The sequence below is a fragment of the Stegodyphus dumicola genome, chromosome 4, assembly GCF_044657685.1.
Source record: "Stegodyphus dumicola isolate Sdum_Otavi_A_Nest chromosome 4, ASM4465768v1".
Taxonomy (NCBI): Eukaryota; Metazoa; Arthropoda; class Arachnida; order Araneae; family Eresidae; genus Stegodyphus; species Stegodyphus dumicola.
In genome coordinates, this window is record NC_140771.1 from 69879832 (window position 1) to 69899580 (window position 19749).

At 34.8% G+C, this 19749-nt stretch overlaps 1 protein-coding gene across 2 annotated transcripts in view; it reads right to left on the bottom strand.

Moving 5' to 3' along the window:
- The window catches only part of Tip60 (Histone acetyltransferase Tip60), a 118534-nt gene that overhangs the window by 67536 nt on the left and 31249 nt on the right, over positions 1 to 19749 (bottom strand). For both annotated transcript variants that reach the window (XM_085815052.1, XM_085815051.1), the window contains one exon: positions 16657 to 16728. In XM_085815052.1, the coding sequence (XP_085671178.1) occupies positions 16657 to 16728 (72 nt within the window). The remainder of the gene's footprint in view (positions 1 to 16656; positions 16729 to 19749) is intronic.

Consider the following 19749-nt stretch of genomic DNA (forward strand, 5'->3'; position numbering starts at 1 on the left):
GCTGGACACTATATATATATATATATATATTTTAAAAATATTTTTAGTAGGTGCAATAGTACAAAATGTTCTGTGGCTGAAAATATTTGACTCCTTGTTGTTCTGTGTTCTATAGAAAATAGGTCCCAAATTTTAACATCTTTTTAAAATGAAAGAGAAACAGAAAAATTGCAGTTATAAAATTAATATAAAAATTGCATTACTTTATATTCTTTATATAAAGACTAAACTGGTTTACTGATGATTTAGGATTACATAAAACCAAAGTGAAGATCTTATGTGTTATTAAGCACTTCTATTAATACAAGATGTCAAGCAATTTTGTTTCTTTTTTATGTTAATATTTTTTCTTCAATTTTATAGTTTGTTACTCAGGCAATGCAAACTGCTACATTGAGAAAATTTTATCGGGCAGTCAAATTCTTTTCATTCTCAACAACCTCTTCATCAGCATCTTCCAAACCAGTGGTGATATTTGATAGATTTAAAACCACATTACAGGTTTCACCAGACATCATTTATATCATCTTCATTTGGCATTTATTTTCATTTCTTTATATTCCATTAATCAGAAAATTAAGTAGTTCTTTCCCATTTAAGACAAACAAGGTGCTCTTTTTCTTTTGTCTTACTTCCTCATTGGATGTTGCTTCGTCATTAACTGATTGGGACATTGCCATTGCAATTGAAGATTCAGTTATATCACCTTTATTGAGAATTCATCATATATTTCATTTATCAGAAAATTTCACTTTTCACTTGCAATATCCAAAAATTTCTTTCTTGGCTACCACTGCCATAAAATTTAATAGGTTGCTATAAAATATGAAAAGCATTTTAAAAATATTGTAAATTGAAAATGTCACCATTTTCTAAAACTTTAATTTTAGTAAAATGAATAATAATTGACTGAACAAAATAATGAGCTGCATGAAATCAGATAGTTAAAGAACAGCAGAATTTGCAATGCTAACTCAATTTAACTCTTTGCTATTACCGCAGCAAAAGAAAATAAGCATGCAGAATATTCTATTCAAATGAACACGGGTCACCAGATTTACTGCATTCTTGTGCACCGAACTTATTTAAAAAAAATTACCGCCCCACAACATCTCAAGGGTTAAAAATAAAAATATTTATCCCTAGTCTGCAGGTGTTTAAAGGTAAAACCATATGCTGGATGATTCAATACTGAAATAGATGTTTTTAAGCAAAAGAAATCTCAGCTAATTGAAAAAAATATACCGGGTAGCCATAATTAAACTGACAGTGCTCACAGTGTTTCGTAGCGTGATCTATTTGCGAGAATGATGCCACATTTTGTAGGAAGATTAAACAAGACAGGGGACAAAGGATTCCACGAAAAAACAAATTAGTTCCAAAAGTCACCACTAAGGGAATATTTGGCACTGTGTAATAGAAAATAGAGTGTTAACTGTTGGAAAATATAGCTTATTTTAAACCTTTTACTGCATCATCTCTTCTCTTTGAAATGTTTATTTAGTTTAGTACTTATTTTAATGTAATATAGTAGTTACTTCTACTTCTTTTCTTTTTTCTTGCTGCCACTGTTTGTATTGAGAATGGACTGTTTCAACCTAATTGAGATGCAAAAACGAAACGTGATGTTACGTCATCTGAAAAGCCGATTCGTGCCGATAGCTGATTGGTTGCCGTGAGATGACGTCATTCCTACTTCTGCTATAAGTATCTCGCGTCGCTCTGGCTCAACCCTTCTAGTCTCCTTCTAGTTCTTGCTTTCCTGGCACTTGAGTGAGCAGTTTCCAGCCCCTTTAGAAGGATGCATGCAGTCCGGTGATTAAAGTTCCTTGGTTCCTGTTTGCGGGATGGCTGCTCCTGAATAAAGTTCCTTGGTGCCTGTCTGTGGGATGATTGTTCCGGAATGAGTTCCTTGGTTCATATCCATAAGATGGCTGTTCCAGAGGCTACCATATGAGTGACTGCTGTGGACAGCATCCATGTTCTTCAATGAAGGCGTCATTTAAAACACAAAAGCGGCGATTCCTCGTGCAAACAGAGTTAGGCCGGTTTTGAGTGCTTTCAAGAACTTCATTTAAATTTTTCAGGTGTTTTCTCAACCATTGATTATGGACTTATTGAATGTGTAGCCAGCTTCATTTTTAGGCCGCATAATTACTGTTTAGGACTTTTTGTTTGTATTGAATGCCAGTGTTTTGGAGACCAGGTAAAAATATTATTTGATGAATGATGGTTATATTATATTTTTCCTAAGACTCTGATATTGTTGAAATTTATTTTCTGTGTTTTTATTCTTTATTAATTGGTTAAGTTCAAAATCTTTTATTGTCTTCAATGTCTGCACAACATGATATCTCAGGGAGCTTTTATTGCTACTACTGCTAAATGTTTAATTTCTTTAAACTTTAAACTTTGCTTTAGCATCATTTTGGTTATGGGCCTCCAGCCCCTGAGTTATTTTTAGTGCAGACTTTTGAAGTTTAAAGTTAATTTAGGACTTAAGAGATTAGGGGGCGGTTTTTGTTAAAATTCAAATATGGCTACTGTTAGTGTCATGCATAATATTGCTAAACTTGATGCATGTAATTATTTTACATGGTCCAAAGATATGAAGTTTGTCTTGAATGAAAAAAATGCATGGCTTTTGGTTAAAGGTATTGAAAAATGTCCTGATTTAAATGATGTTAAGGGTATTACAAAAGAAATTATAGCAGACTATCAAAATAGAAGTCGATTGGCATTATCGTTAATTTATATGAATGTAAGCCCTGAATATAGAAACTTGATATGTGAAATTGATGACCCGGTAGTGGCATGGAATACGCTTGCCAAATACTTCCAGCCAGATTATCGGTCAAGACATATGTCCCTGTTTTCAGAGTTCTTAAATTGCAAAATTAAGCCAAATGAAAGTATTAGTTTCTTTTCTTCTAGATTAAAACGTGTAACTGAACAGTTAGCTGATATTAATCAGGCTGTAAGAGACTTATATATATGTTTCCAGTTTCTTAGGTTCCTTCCAGATAAATTTGATCAAGTAGTTCAGAATGTTTTGAGGTGGCCAGATGAAAAGTTCATATTTAAAAATGTTGAACTTGAAATACTAGCAGAGGAAACGCGTCTTAACTTAAGAGAGAGAGATAGGGAAAATTCTAATAAGACCATAGAAGTTCAAAGTACTAACTGTGAACCCAAATTTAAGCAGATTAAAGGGCTCAAGTGTTATAAATGTGGCCGTTCAGGTCATATTAAAAAATACTGTAGAATGAAAGGTAATTTTTCCAGATCACCCTCACCTGCTTCTTCTGTTTCCTCAGATGTATCTAGTAGTAATAAAGCATCTCCTAAGTGTAAGAACAAACCCAAGTTGAGTAAAGGTAAAAATAATTCCCATGCACAGTCCCATTTTATAGCTCAAGCTAATGTTAACAATTTGGAAGAAAATGATGATAGTTGGATTTTTGATACGGCTGCATCTCATCATTTCTGTAAAAGTCGTGAATTGTTTGATACTTTTTCTCCTGTGAAAAATGAAAATATGCTAGTAGCTATTGATGGGGTAACTTTTCCAATTCATGGGAAGGGTACTGTTAAAATGAAATTTGGGGATACTGTTATTTTGCTTAAAGATGTATTATACTCACCTGAACTGAGACGAAATTTAATATCTGGACCTAGAGTAGATATCAATGGAGCAAGATTTTATGGTAAAAATGGGCAAATTAAAGTTACTGATGATGAAAATTCAACTTTGTACAAGGCTAAGTTGATAGGAAGTAACTTTCATGTATTCCCGAAAATAGTCAAAAAGGGGGGCAAATCTGTAAAATTTGAGGCATCCACAGTTCAGCATAACAATAGTGAATTATGGCATGGTCGGTTTGGTCATATAAATTATGGTGCTATTGTCAAGACTAGTAAGAGACATTCAGTTCGAGGTCTTCCTGTGTTAAAGCACTCACCTAATTTGTTTTGTGAACATTGCCATATCAATAAGAAAAGATGAATCTCCTATAGACCCTTAGAAGGTATTCAAGTAAAGAGACCGCTTGAAAGGGTTTTCTCTGATGTCTGGGGACCCATTAACATTCCAGGTAGGAATGGTGAACGTTATTTCGTTTCCTTTATTGACGAATATTCTTGTTATGTGGTAGTGTACCCCATTGTGGAGAAAAGTCAGGTGTTTGAAGTATTTGAAAGGCATAGCACATGCGGAAAGATCTTTGAACCTTAGATTGAAATACTTTAGGACTGACAATGGGCGAGAATATGATAATGATCAATTCAGGTCATATTGTAATAAAAATGGTGTAAAGCACGAATTTACAGATGTATACACCCCAGAACAGAATGGAGTTTGTGAGAGATTTAATCAGACAGCTCTCAACAATGTACGTGCAATCTTACACGATAGTGGAATGAGTTCCGAATTTTGGTCAGATGCAGTAATGTATTTTGCATATTCATTTAATAGAATTTGTCATAAGGGCCAAGATAGGACCCCATTCTAATTGTACACTAAGCGGAAACCATCAGTACGTCACCTTAAGGCATTTGGAACGATTGCCTATGTGGGAATTCCAAAGGCTAAAAGAAATTCTAAGCTTGATCCAAGGGCAACGAAGGGCCGATTGATTGGGTACAGTGTACGAACAAAAGAGTACAAGATTTGGCTGGAAAATGAGCAAAAGGTAGTAGAAACCCTAAATGCTACTTTTAAAGAGTCAATTGGAATGCAGAAAAGTGGCAGTGGAGCTGCACTGGGCACCCTTCCTGATTTGGAATCTGAAGAAAGGGTAGAGTTCCAATCTACTGATACTCCAGTTGGCTATTTTCCTGAAATAGAGGAAAGAACCGATACCAATGTACCTTCTTCTACAATTGGCAGTGACACTCAATCTACATTGAGACAAGTAACTTGGCTTCGTAAACCTGTTCCAAGGCCAGACGGCACTCGTACAGATGTGTATTATTTTGAGAGGGGGTCTAATCAAAGACTACGATCACCAAATGACGTAGAAAGGTATTGCACTGAACATAATATTCAGTATGATCCTACCTTGTTTGATTTCAAGGGAAGCAATACTTATAGTGGTGAAATCGACCCAACTGGTACTCCTTCAACGTCATATACTCGAGATAGCTGACTAGATGTTTCAATTCCAAACACTTATAACCAGGCAATGAAATCCACAGAAAAGCTTAAATGGATAGAGGCAATGGAAGAGGAAATGTCCAACATGCGAAAGCATAAGGTATGGCATCTTGTTCCACTTCCTAAAGACAAGACTCCACTAGGTTGCAGGTGGATTTTTCAACATTAAACGTGATGAATTTGGAAACATTGTTCGTTTTAAAGCTCGTTTAGTGGCTCAGGGTTATCGGCAAATTAAATACGATACCTACGATGAAACCTACTCTCCTGTAGTCAACTTTTCAGTAATAAGGCTCTTTTTCTCCCTTTTAGTTGCACACCTTAGATGGGCAAATATACAATGCAACGTAAAAAGTGCCTATCTCTACACTCCTTTATCAGAGGAAATTTATATGTCCCAACCTCAGGGTTTTGTAGAGCGAGATAAAGAAACTTTTGTGTGTCGTTTAGATAGAGCCTTGTATGGTTTGCATCAGAATGGGCGATTATGGTACTACGAGTTGGATAGAACACTATGTAACCTAGGGTTTATCAAGTTTGAATGGTGTAATTGTGTCAATCGTTTTAAAGATTTTGTCATTCTGTTGGTTTATGTTGATGATATAGTTGTGTTTGGAAAAAGTAAAGTTCAGGCTAAAAGAATATTAAAAGTCCTGAGTTCACATTTTGATTTAAAAATTTTAGGTAAAACAACAAAGCTTTTGGGTGTGGAATTTGAATATGAGAACAATAGTGTTTTAATTCATCAGCAATTATATATATAGAAGACACAGTTGATCGATTCAAGTCTTTTAAAAATACAAATTACTTCCCTTCCAATAGATAAAGGTGTGAAATACTCAAAGTCCCAAAGTCCCAGTACACAAGAAGAAACGACTGAAATGATGAATTATCCTTATAGAAATGTTTTGGGATGTCCCTCGTTTCTTTGCAATCGTACTCGTCCGGATATAGCTTATGCTGTTAATATATTTTCTCAGTTCCAAAGCAATCCTGGTAAGTTTCACTGGGAAGGATTACTTACACTTTTAGGGTACGTTTCCAATACCAGACAGCACAAACTTAAACTGGTATGCAAGGAACTGAAGCTCAATATATATTCAGATTCGGATTTTGCTTCAAGCAGGGATGATATGGTGTCTATTGGTGGACAAATAGCTTTGTTGGGAGAATCACCTGTATCTTGGCGTACATTTAAAGAAAGGGGAGTGAGTTTGTCTACTATGGAGGCTGAATTTATCTCCATGACTGAATCAGCAAAAGAATTAGTTTGGTTTAAAAACATCTTGGATGAATGCATTCAGTTTAAGTTTGCAAGTAACTATGTTTCAAAACCAATATTGTTTGCTGATAATATGGCTGCTATATGTTTTACAAAATCAGCCATTGAAAACTCGAGGACAAAACATATAGATGTGAAACTATTTTTTATTCGTGATCTATTGAACAGGGAAATTTTTGATTTAAAATATGTCCCAAGTAAAGATAATCTGGCTGATCCCATGACAAAACCACTGACTAAGCATAACCTGATAAGATTTTGTGGAACAATTTTCATATGAAATTTGTTTTTGTGTGTATTTAAATTAAGAGTTTTGTTTATTTGAAACTAATATGTTATAAGTCATATTGTGATGGATATTAGGTAAATGTAAACCTGTATAGTGTAGAATGTTGTATGAGTGACCAGGGCCCTGGGTAAACGTATTGAGTGTATGATTATACATATGTCTTTGTATTGTTTTGTAACATGTTGAACTTTCTTGCTATGGTAAATTTTTGAATAATGGGATAAGATTTTCCCAAAGGAAAATTTTCTTAAAAATTTCTGAATGAAATTGTGATATTTATTTATACTTGTTTTGAATTTTGTAAAGATACTGGCATTCAGTTTTTATTTCAGGTCGGAGATGATGATGTGGGGGGCATTTGTTGGAAAATATAGCTTATTTTAAACCTTTTACTGCATCATCTCTCCTCCTTGAAATGTTTATTTAGTTTAGTACTTATTTTAACGTAATATAGTAGTTACTTCTACTTCTTTTTCTTGCTGCCACTGTTTGTATTGAGAATGGACTGTTTCAACCTAATTGAGATGCAAAAACGAAACGTGATGTTACGTCATCTGAAAAGCCGATTCGTGCCGATAGCTGATTGTTTGCCGTGAGATGACGTCATTCCTACTTCTGCTATAAGTATCTTGCGTCGCTCTGGCTCAACCCTTCTAGTCTCCTTCTAGTTCCTGCTTTCCTGGCACTTGAGTGAGCGGTTTCCAGCCCCTTCAGAAGGATGCATGCAGTCCGGTGATTAAAGTTCCTTGGTTCCTGTTTGCGGGATGGCTGCTCCTGAATAAAGTTCCTTGGTGCCTGTCCGCGGGATGATTGTTCCGGAATGAGTTCCTTGGTTCATATCCATAAGACGGCTGTTCCAGAATAAAGTTCCTTGGTTCCAGAGGCTACCATATGAGTGATGCTGTGGGCAGCATCCATGTTCTTCAATGAAGGCGTCATTTAAAACACAAAAGCGGCGATTCCTCGTGCAAACAGAGTTAGGCCGGTTTTGAGTGCTTTCAAGAACTTCATTTAAATTTTTTAGGTGTTTTCTCAACCATTGATTATGGACTTATTGAATGTGTAGCCAGCTTCATTTTTAGGCAGCATAATTACTGTTTAGGACTTTTTGTTTGTATTGAATGACAGTGTTTTGGAGACCAGGTAAAAATATTATTTGATGAATGATGGTTATATTATATTTTTCCTAAGACTCTGATATTGTTGAAATTTATTTTCTGTGTTTTTATTATTTATTATATTGTTAATAAATTGGTTAAGTTCAAAATCTTTTATTGTCTTCAATGTCTGCACAACATGATATCTCAGGAAGCTTTTATTGCTACTACTGCTAAATGTTTAATTTTATAAAACTTTAAACTTTGCTTTAGCATCATTAACAAATGCAAATCAATAGAAATTACCTTTTATTTTGCATTCAAATGAGGTTCAATGTGGCTGCCGTTGTTGTGGACCACATATTGCAATCTGTGCACAGTAAGCACAACAGCAGAAAGTAACATGTCTGCAGGAATCTCCCGTACAGTCCTTGATATGTTATCCTTCAATGTAGCCAGGTCCTGGACCACTCCTTGATAGACCTTGGACTTAAGGTAACCACATAGCCAGAAGTCGCATGGGGTAAGATCAGGCGACCGAGTTGGCCATGCATTTGGAAATTTGCGGCTAATGACTCTTTCTGTTGTGAATTTCTGTCGTAGCATCTGTTGCACTCGTACAGCAACGTGTGGAGGGGCTCCATCTTGCATGAAAATGATTTCCCCCAGGCATTGTTTTTGCTGAAGTGCCGGAATAACAAAGCTGTTCAACATGTGGCGATATTTCTCTCCGGTAACAGAACAGGTTTCCGGTCCTGTCGGAGTAATGTTCTCATAGAAAAATGGACCTACTATGATAAATTCTGCTGTGAACCCACACCAAACAGTTACCTTTGGTGAATGTAAGGGAATTGCTGTGACTGCATATGGTGGTTTGTCATCCCAAATTCGGCAGTTCTGGGTATTCACAGTTCCATTCAGGTAAAAGTGGGCCTCGTGTCCCCATAAGATTTTTCATGGCCAAGCACCATCCACCTCCATTCTGGCAAGAAAGGTGAGAGCAAAAGTCAATCACTTATCATGGTCGGTGTTGAAACTCACACTGAGAACCACATGATTTGCGCATGCACGTAGCAAAAAATAAATCAGAACTTTTTAGTTGAACTTTGAGAAGTCGTGATGGACGTTTGAGTGAAACATGTAGTAATTCTCTTCTGTGTTATACATATATATTTTAGTTTAGTGATGTGATCGTAAATTAAATATCTTATTATCTTAGAAGCCTCTCTCTTTCTGTGAGTAGTGTATTGATGTAATTAAGAAAAATACTCCTGGATATGCCTTTGGATTAAAAAAAAGATCGTCGAAAAGGTAAGACTTTTTACCTTTTATTTTCTAAGAATTATTAGGATTAAACATTTTTTGGCATCCCGTGCCGTGAATGAAAGCAAATTGTTGATACTTGTTGAATTTTTGATTATTAAACAATGACGGAATTCATCGATACATTGAAAAGGAAACGCTGCCACATAAGAGCTGCCGTTACAAAATTAATTGGCCGAATCGAAACTGAATTATCAAAAACAGAAGTGAATGCAGAGGAACTAGAAATTTCCTTAGAACTCTTAAATGAAAAATCAAACGAGTTAAAACAAATAGATGCCGATGTAGAAAAATTAATAGACATAAAGGATCTAGACCAGGAATTAAACGGTGTTGACGAATATCGTGAAAGAATAACTACATTTAAATACAAAGCTAACAAAAAATTGAAAGAAATTAATATAGAACAATAAAAATTTAGTGTGTTAAGAAGCACTGAACAGTTAAGTGAAAGTATAGAAAACGTTAAAATCAAAAATCATAATGTGAAGCTTCCTAAACTTACGATTCCGAAGTTTTATGGCGAGAGCTGCGAATGGCTGACATTTTGGAACACTTTTTCATCAGCCATACACCAAAATAAAACGCTTGACGCTATAAGCAAATTTAATTATATGAAATCCTTTTTGGGAGGCACTGCTTATAACACCATTGACGGTTTCGATTTAACCAAAGAAAATTACGAAACTTCAGTTAAACTCCTCACAGAAAGATTTGGAAATAAAGATGTACTGATAAACGCCCATACAGATAAATTACTGAAAAAAAAGACCTCGAAAGGATTCTAATGACACTCAAAATTTCCGTAAGTTATTCAATTACATACAAAAATATATTCGATGTCTTGAATCATTAAATATGACCTCAGAAACATATGGAGCTTTATTAACACCTATTTTGCTTAAAACATTGCCCCCAGATTTGGTTTTGGAATATAACAAAACATTTCGAAAATCAAATTACGATTTGAATCACCTAGTGGAATTTCTTTCTCAGCAATTAATTGCACGGGAAAAAACAGCTTTGCAATTGAAGGAAGCGGTGTCAATTTCTCCTCCCTCCCGACAAACAAAATGCGAAAGCAAGCTGTCAACTTGGCATGATGAAAGGGTACCAGATGTATCGTCTGCCGCGTAGTTGCTGTCTACAAATGGGAATCGAAATTATAAACATTCGAACTGCATATTTTGCGATTCAGATCATGAAAGTTCTGAATGTCGGAATGCGAGTCGTTTAACCTTAGATAAAAAAAAAGCAAAAATTGCTTAGACACGCATTATGTTTTAAATGCTTGAAACGGAACCATATCTCCCACTTGTGCAAGACCAAAGTTGATTGTTCCATATGCGGTAAAGCTCACTTGTCAATAATGTGTAACTCTCACGCAAATAATTCTACAGACATTATTGGGGATGAAAATAATAAAAAAGACTGTGTTCTGACAAATAAACCTTGCATGCAGTTAGTAAATTTGCAAACTTTAGTAGTAAAACTTCGTGGGGATGGAATCGAAAAATATGTGAGAATTTTAAGATAGTGGTTCCCAGCGATCCTACATTTCGAAGTATGCAGTTAGTATAATGAGTTATAAAACAAGTGGTAAAGAAGAATTAATCCATGGTTTGTTTGGAGGAATTGAAAAGAAAGAAACTCATAGTAAATATTTAATTAGATTGAGTAGTCTTAAAGGTGATTATCACTGTACTTTTCAGGTTTTGGATCAAGATAAAATATGTACTGACATTCCTCAAATTTGTAAAGATACATATCTTACTGAACTGCGAAAACATGGAGTTTATTTAACTGACATGCAGAATAAATCTGTGGATTTGATGTATGAAAAATCACCTTTAGAAATTCATGTTCTTTTAGGTGCAGATGTGGCTGGAAAGCTTCTAACAGGGAAGGTTAGACAACTAAAATGTGGGTTATCATGCGTACACACTAGATTAGGATGGACAATGATGGGGAAAACTGAAAAGCGTGAGTTCTCTGACAGTACGAAAACTGTATTGTCACTTCATGTTAATGATGCTAAAATTTCGGATTTATGGTGTCTTGACTTGTTAAGAATAATGGATCCTGCTACAACCCACACAAGAAAGGAAATTAATGAAATCGCTAAAACATATTTTCGTCAGTCATTAAAGAGAGATAGTGAGGGTAGATATCAGGTCTCTCTTCCTTGGTTAGAAGGGCATGAGGTTTTACCTGACAACAGATTATTAGCAGAGAAAAGGTTAAAATCCTGCATCAAAAATCTTAGTCAAAAAACTGTCTGAAAGAGTATGAAAATATTTTTTACGAATGGGCTGAAGAAGGTATTATAGAAGCTGTTGAAGATAAGAAAACCGAAAATTGTCATTACCTACCACATAGGGCTGTAATTAAGGAAAGTTCAACCACAAAGATTAGACCTGTGTTCGATGCCTCAGTGAAGGAAAGGAATGGTGTGTCCTTAAATGACTGTTTAGAAAAGGGCCCAAATTATTTGGAATTAATACCAAGTATTTTAAACAGATTTCGCCTAGGTAAATACGGGGTTATCTCAGATATACGTAAGGCCTTTTTGCAAATAGTGTCTGTCCTTGAGATAGAGACTTTCTTAGATTTCTCTGGTGGGAAGAAGGAGATTCCGAAAAATTGAAAATATATCGACATAAGCGCGTTGTGTTTGGCGTTAATGCCAGTCCTTTTTTTCTCGCCGCCACACTGAATTATCATCTCGAGAATGTTCCTGAACTTCAACAAGAGGTAGCTAAGAAATAAAGTGAATCAATGTACGTCGACAATTGCGTGGCCAGCGTTGATACTATTGAAGAACTAAACACTTTCATTAATGTGTCGAAGGAAATTATGTTGACTGCTAAATTTGATTTAAGGGGATGGTGTTACAATGAACCTAGCGGTGAAACATTAAAGGGAAATCCTTGCAATGAAGACTCCGATAAAACTGTATCAGTTCTGGGGTTGAAATGGAATTTAGCAAATGACACTTTGTCCTATGACTTTAAAGATAGTTCTGTGAAACAGCCTGTCAGCAAAAGGAATATATTGTCAATAGTAAACAGGATTTTTGACCCGATTGGGTTTACAGCTCCTGTTACTCTGATTCCTAAGCTAATGCTTCAAGAATGCTGGAAACAGAAGATTTCATGGGATAACAATTTACCTAAAAGCATTTCTGACAAATTTGAAAGCTGGAAAAAAAAATTGCACAATTTGGAAAAAATAGCTATACTCAGAAGAATTTTTGCTCACTTCGAAAGAATTTCCGATTTATCTTTACACGTGTTTTGTGATGCGAGTAAATCTGCTTATGCCACATGCATATTTATGCGAAGCTGTAATGAAAATTTCGTTACATGTCAGCTCATCTCAGCTCGATCCTGAGTGGCACCTATCAAGCTGATTTCCATACCACTACTAGAGCTCTTAGCTTGTATGATTGGTGCTAGACTGGCACATCGTGTTAAGTAAGATTTGAGACTAGAAAGCTTGCCTATTTATTATTGGAGTGATTCTATGGATGCATTATTTTGGATAAAAAAGAATGAAAACTGGGCCGTTTTTGTTCCCAATAGAGTGAAAGAAATCCGTACTCTAAGTAATCCAAACGACTGGAATTATATTCCTGGAACGCTAAATCCAGCGGACCTCCCTTTCCGAGGATGCAGTCCGGAAACGTTAGTCAAATCGAAATGGTGGGAGGGTCCCGATTGGTTGAGAAATGATCCAGAAAAATGGCCTACCTCTGAAATTGTACCGAATTTTGACATTATAAATGCTGAAAGAAAGAAGACAATAATTTCTGCAGTTAATTTGAATGCTATGACTGAAGTTAATTTTGATAAGATTTCTTCGTACAATACCATTCTAAAGATAATATCTTGGATCTTCCGTTTTGTTAAAAATGTCAGACTAAGTCCTAATGAAAGAACTTTTGGAACAATTACAGTGGAAGAAATTAAAGGAGCCGAATTAACTCTTTTGAGATTAGTGCAGAGTGAATCATTTTCTGGATTAGATGACAAAAGATTACGTGTACTTCAACCAATGATTGATTCTAACGGAATCCTTAGGGTTAAAACCACAATTCTGAGAAGAGATGATACAAAAAATTTTCGATTTCCTATTATTCTTCCTTCAGATCATCCTATTGTAGTAAAATTAATTAGAGCTAAACATGAAATGAACAATCATGCAGGAGTAAAATTTTTAATATCTGCTTTACGAGAACAATATTGGATTTTGAAAACAAGAAAGACTGTCAAGAAAGTCATAAGAAGCTGTGTTGTATGTCAGAGGTTCGATACTAGTTCTTCGAAAACACCCATTGCTCCTCTCCCTGAAGACCGAGTAAGAGAAGCAGCAGTCTTTGAGATTGTAGGTGTTGACTTGACTGGACCATTGATATTGAAGGGAAATCAAAAATCATGGATAGTGATTCTTACCTGTGCTGTATTTCGCGCAGTACATTTGGAATTGATTTTCTCGCTATCAACTGAAAGTTTTCTGCAAGCGCCGGGACGTTTCATTGCTAGACGTGGAAGACCCCACACCATCTATTCCAACAATGGAACGAATTTCAAAGGAAGTGATAGATTAATCAAAAGCTTAAATTGGGAAAAAATCTTACAACAAGCTAGTATCCACAGGATCACATGGAAATTTCTTCCGCCCTCAGCTCCCTGGTGTGGAGGATGGTGGGAGCGATTAATAGGAGTCCTGAAAAGAATCCTTCGCAAAGTTTTAGGACGATCATCTCTGAATCATGAAGAAATGATAACAATTTTGTGTGACTGTGAAGCAATAATGAATAATCGTCCATTGACGTATGTCTCGGAAGATGTTGAAGATTTATCTCCGATCACACCTTCCATGTTTCTCCATGAGATTTGACAAATTGGAGTTCCTGATCTGGATAATATAGATGCGAAATCTTTAAACAAAAGGCTTATATATCGACAAAAACTTTTACTAGATCTACGTAAAAGATTTCGAATTGGCAAAGATCTCAGACAGTTACGGCAAAATTGTCAACATGTAAAGGCTTCACAACCTCTGAAAATAGATCTTGTTTTAGTGTCCGATGGTAATAAAAAGCGAACAGAATCGTTATTGGCGAAAGTAACCGAGATGTTCAAATCTCGGGATGGACATGTGCGTTTAGTTAAGGTCAAGACTAAACTTGGATAAGTTTTGTGACCAACCAAGCGTTTGTATCCTTTGGAGATAACATCATCAGATGAACAGTCTAGATTTAGAAATGTGGCAAGCAGCTCTTCTGATGAACCAGAGACTTACTGCGATCCTGATATTCATAATGACTTGCCTCAAGATCTTAAGAGCGAAAAGATTCCATCGATAACTATAAGAAGTGGTCGAATGGTAAAGCCTGTTCAAAGGTTACAGTTTTAAATTTGATTTTTCAGCAAATTTAAAGGTGGGAGTATGTTGAAACTCACACCGACAACCACGTGATTTGTGCATGCGTGCAGCAAAAACTAAATCAGAACTTTTTAGTTGAACTTTGAGAACTCGTGATGGACGTTTGAGTGAAACATGTAGTAATTATCTTCTGTGTTATACATATATATTTTAGTTTAGTGATGTGATTGTAAACTAAAATATCTTATTATCTTAGAAGCCTCTCTTTTTTTCTGTGAGTAGTGCATCGATGTAATTAAGAAAAATACTCCCGGATATGCCTTTGGATTAAAAAGAAGATCGTCTAAAAGGTAAGCCTTTTTACCTTTTATTTTCTAAGAATTATTATGATTAAACAGTCGGGGTACAGTAACTCCTGTACACGGCTAATCTTGTACGGATAGAAGTTGATAATCTTTCGTAAGATTTTCCATACTGTACTGTAAAGAATATCCATATTCCGAGCTACTCCATAAGCGCTAGATGTGGCAGCAAGATTGTCTGGTCCTCTGTCGACAATCGCCTTGGCAACTGCTTTGATTGTATCCTGTGGTACAAGTTTCATCCTCTGCCTGACTGAACCTTCAGAGAACCTGTATTCTCAAACGTCGCAACCATTGCTTTTAGCCCATTAACCGACAAAGGACTGTTACCTTTATGCATTGTTTTGTGCGTTCTAAAAGCATGAAGAGCGGCTGACGCGTTGCACTGGTTGAGGTAAAAGAATTTGACCAGTAACGCATGCTCGACTAAAGAAGGAGACATTGCACATAAACTTTCAATCCGATTGATTTGAAACGTAACACACTGCCTTTTAAATCCCAAGCAGCTGTCACTGTGCGAATGGATGTAACGTGAAATTTGACTAAAGAACTTCTTCTGCTCAGCGTATGTGATATTGCAGATCACGAGACTTTATCGGTGTTTATGTAGATTTTATGCTTTTTTAAAAGTGTGGCTATACTGCACTTGAACTAAATCAGAAAATGTGCATAATAAAAGGTAATTTTATTCCGTATTAATTTGCATTTGTTAACACTCTATTTTCTATTACACAGCGCCAAATATTCCCTTAGTGGTGACTTTTGGAACTAATTTGTTTTTTCGTGGAATCCTTTGTCCCCTGTCTTGTTTAATCTTCCTACAAAATGTGGCATCATTCTCGCAAATAGATCACGCTACGAAACACTGTGAGCACTGTCAGTTTAATTATGGCTACCCGGTATATTTTTTTTCAATTAGCTGAGATTTCTTTTGCTTAAAACTTTAATCACCGGACTGCATGCATCCTTCTGAAGGGGCTGGAAACCGCTCACTCAAGTGCCAGGAAAGCAGGAACTAGAAGGAGACTAGAAGGGTTGAGCCAGAGCGACGCGAGATACTTATAGCAGAAGTAGGAATGACGTCATCTCACGGCAACCAATCAGCTATCGGCACGAATTGGCTTTTCAGATGACGTAACATCACGTTTCGTTTTTGCATCTCAATTAGGTTGAAACAGTCCGTTCTCAATACAAACAGTGGCAGCAAGAAAAAGAAGTAGAAGTAACTACTATATTACATTAAAATAAGTACTAAACTAAATAAACATTTAAAGGAGGAGAGATGATGCAGTAAAAGGTTTAAAATAAGCTATATTTTCCAACAGTTAACACTCTATTTTCTATTACACAGTGCCAAATATTCACTTAGTGGTGACTTTTGGAACTAATTTTTTTTTTTTTTTTTTTTTTTTTTTTTTTTGTGGAATCCTTCATCCCCTGTCTTGCTTAATCTTCCTACAAAATGTGGCATCATTCTCGCAAATAGATCACGCTACAGAACACTGTGAGCACTGTCAGTTTAATTATGGCCACCCGGTATATATATTTATGGAAATTTTGCCTTTCCTTGAGTATCATATTTTCTGTTCCTACATTTTGTAAGAAAAAGGAAAAGCAAATTACGCGAGGTCCAGATTATAATCATTCTAGTTACTGGATGCCAGGATTTTGGACTTTCCACTGTACTAATAAAAAGTTAATGTTAAAAATATTAATAAGCTAATAAATCAAACTTTCAAACAAAAATAAAAACTTACAGTCAATGTAATGAACATAGTATAATGTTTCACCATCAGGAGTTTCTTTGATACTGAGTATTTCCGCCAGAACTGAAATAAAAGTACCAAATTAAATAACAGAACACTGTTAAAAAAAAAAAAAAAAAAATTGGGATTTCACCTGTTTTTTATATAAATAGTGAAAACAATTTAAACTCCTGCTTATGTTTTAATTAACATATGAATCAATTAAACATACAGTAAAATATTTTTTAAAATAACACAGTGCTTAGAACTATACATATATATTTTTTAAAAAGTGAATACAAGCCCCTACATTACACTTTGATCTGAAAATAATAGTATAAAAAAGATTTATAAATTACTAATAATTCATATGTACAAAATTTTATAGTTATCTTACATGCTCAATAATACTCAAAATATTACAATAAACTCAAGCACTTTGAAATTGCACTTAACATAACCACTTCAGTTATGAAACAGCATATAATGTTTTAAATTTAAAAGAAAGTTATTAACGTTGCTAGTTTAACTGTATGAATGAAAACCATAACTGCATATAAAATGTGCACTTAAATTTAAGATGATATATAAAAAAATACAAAGTATCAATTGTAAAATTCCAAAAAACTAATACGTTATCTAAATTAACTAGCAGTAAACAAATTCTGAAAAACATTTAAGAACTAAAATTGAATTTTCAGAATTTCAGAAATTGAATTTTCATTTTCAGAACTAAAATTCATTCTAAACTTCATGAATGATGTCTGTAAAATTTAATTAACTGAAAAGGAAAGTACCGTCAAATAATTAAAAATGGAAGTCTTAAGGTTCTAAATGACTTAACTGATAACAAAGCTATTTAACACAAGGAAACCATAAATAGTGTAATAAATTTAATACTCAGAATTTAACTACCACCAAAGTAACAGCAAATTCAGCTCTAAATTTTATCGCAGATATTTAAAGAAAAGAAACTCCAAGGTTTCATATTATTTATTACTAATTTATATTAGGATTTTTTGGCTTAAAGATTGCACTATCACAATGTTATCGGTTTACAAGATAATTTTGTACACGAGTTCTCTAAGTGCTTAGAATTATTCCAAATTCCCTGAATATCAAACATTAAAACAAATAAATCTTATTACCAAGTAGTAATTTATTTCATAAAACATAACTCTCAGTCAAAGCTTTCAACAAGAGATAATCAGAGCTATCTTAAAGAATTTTTGGAATCAAATGATACAAATTTTAAAATAAATAAATAAATAATAATAATAATTTTTTTTTTTTTTTTTTTTTTAAGTTGACTGTTAAGGCAGAAGTGAAATGACGCCAAGATCTAAGGGAAGTATTGTTTAACTAGAGTGATCTGGCAGCCATGAGTAGAAAACAAACAACATGGAAAGCTAGCAGCCATTAATTGAGTATGTGCTGGTAGCTTGGGTTGATGATATGTACATTAAGGTGTCAATGGCATGAGTCCGTTTGAACACCTACCAAGCATCGGACCACTCAATGGCATGAGTGTACATCCGAGTAAGAATACATAAGTTCTCATATATATATGTGTGTAATGTCTGTTAGCAGATGTAATCAAAAATTTATAGTCCACTGTGAATTTCATGAATATTTGTGTGATTCAATTCTATTCCCAAACATTTGTGGTCCTAGCGACCAGGTGGAAAATTTAGTGCCTGTGGATAAAGTGCTGCTTAAATAGCTAAAATCTGAAGTGGTATTAAATTGACAAAAAGTGTGACATGTTATTTAGCATTTGTCAAGATATTTAGAAACAACTAGACTGGAATTGAAAATTGCAGTTTTCATCTGGATTACCTCAAACGGAGTAAGTGACTTTGTTCACTTACCTCCGTTTTGCTATACGTTCTGTATTATTAATTAGCTTTAAATTATGGAAGCATTGTTAATTAAAAAGAATTTTAAAATCAAATCTGAAACTGGCGAAGTTAAAGCAACTTTGCTTAGCAGCAAATTGCAAGTATCAACTATCAAAGTAATAACCATTCCTCGTCTGGAGTTGTACAAAACAGACGTATGTTCCTTTCCAAACTGACATTATTCTTTACACAGATTCAACAATAGTGCTAGCCTGAATTCCTATATCTCCTCATCTTCTAGAAGTATTTGTGTCAAATAGAGTATCTTGTATCCAAGAGCTAACTAAGGATTTCTCCTGGTAACATGTCAGAACTGCAGACAATCCTGCTGCCCTAATTTCTCATGGTCTGAGCTCAGAAATGTTGATTAGGAAAATATTAACAACTTGGAAAAATCAAATAAGAATGTGCATGAACGGAAACTTATTTCTAATGTAAATTTGACAGTAACTGTTAATAATTCTCTTTTGGATTATGTTTTTAGTGTCACTAATTGTTATGCTAAATTAATGTTTTTGTTTAAAGATTTATAAGAAATTATAGATCCAAGAAAAAACAACTATGTCCTCTGACAGTACAGGAGGTTTTGTCAAGTGAGAGGAAATTGCTTTCCTTAGTACAACGGCAAGGCTTTCCTGAAGAATTCAAGGAGTCAAGTAAGAAATAGGATGTAGGTAGAAATAGTCAGATAAAATTTTTATGTCCCTTTTTAGATTAATCTCAAGTTATTAAATTATGTGGTACACTGCAGGAAACTAACTTGCCTATTAACACAAAGCACCCAGCTGCCTTGCCAAAAAAACATAAATTGACCCATTTAATTATGTTAGACTATCATATTCGAAACTTCCATACTGGGGCACAATCACTCTTGCAGAGTGTTAGACAAAATTTTTGGCCCGATAAGTGGACGTAATCTTGCTAGAAAGATCATAAGAGAATGTGTAACGTGTGCCAAGGTAAAAACAGTATTGCTGAATCAGAAGATGGGTAATTTACCATTAGAGAGATTAAATCCATCCTTTCCATTTAAGCACACTAGTGGTGACTTTTGTGGCAATTTTGGTATAAAATATACAAGTCAGAGGAAGGGCATAGTGCATAAGATTTATGTTGCAATTTTTGTTTGCCTCTTGACTCGTGCGGTTCACCTAGAGATCGTTTCAAATTTGTCGACAGAATCATTTACTGCAGCCTTAAAACG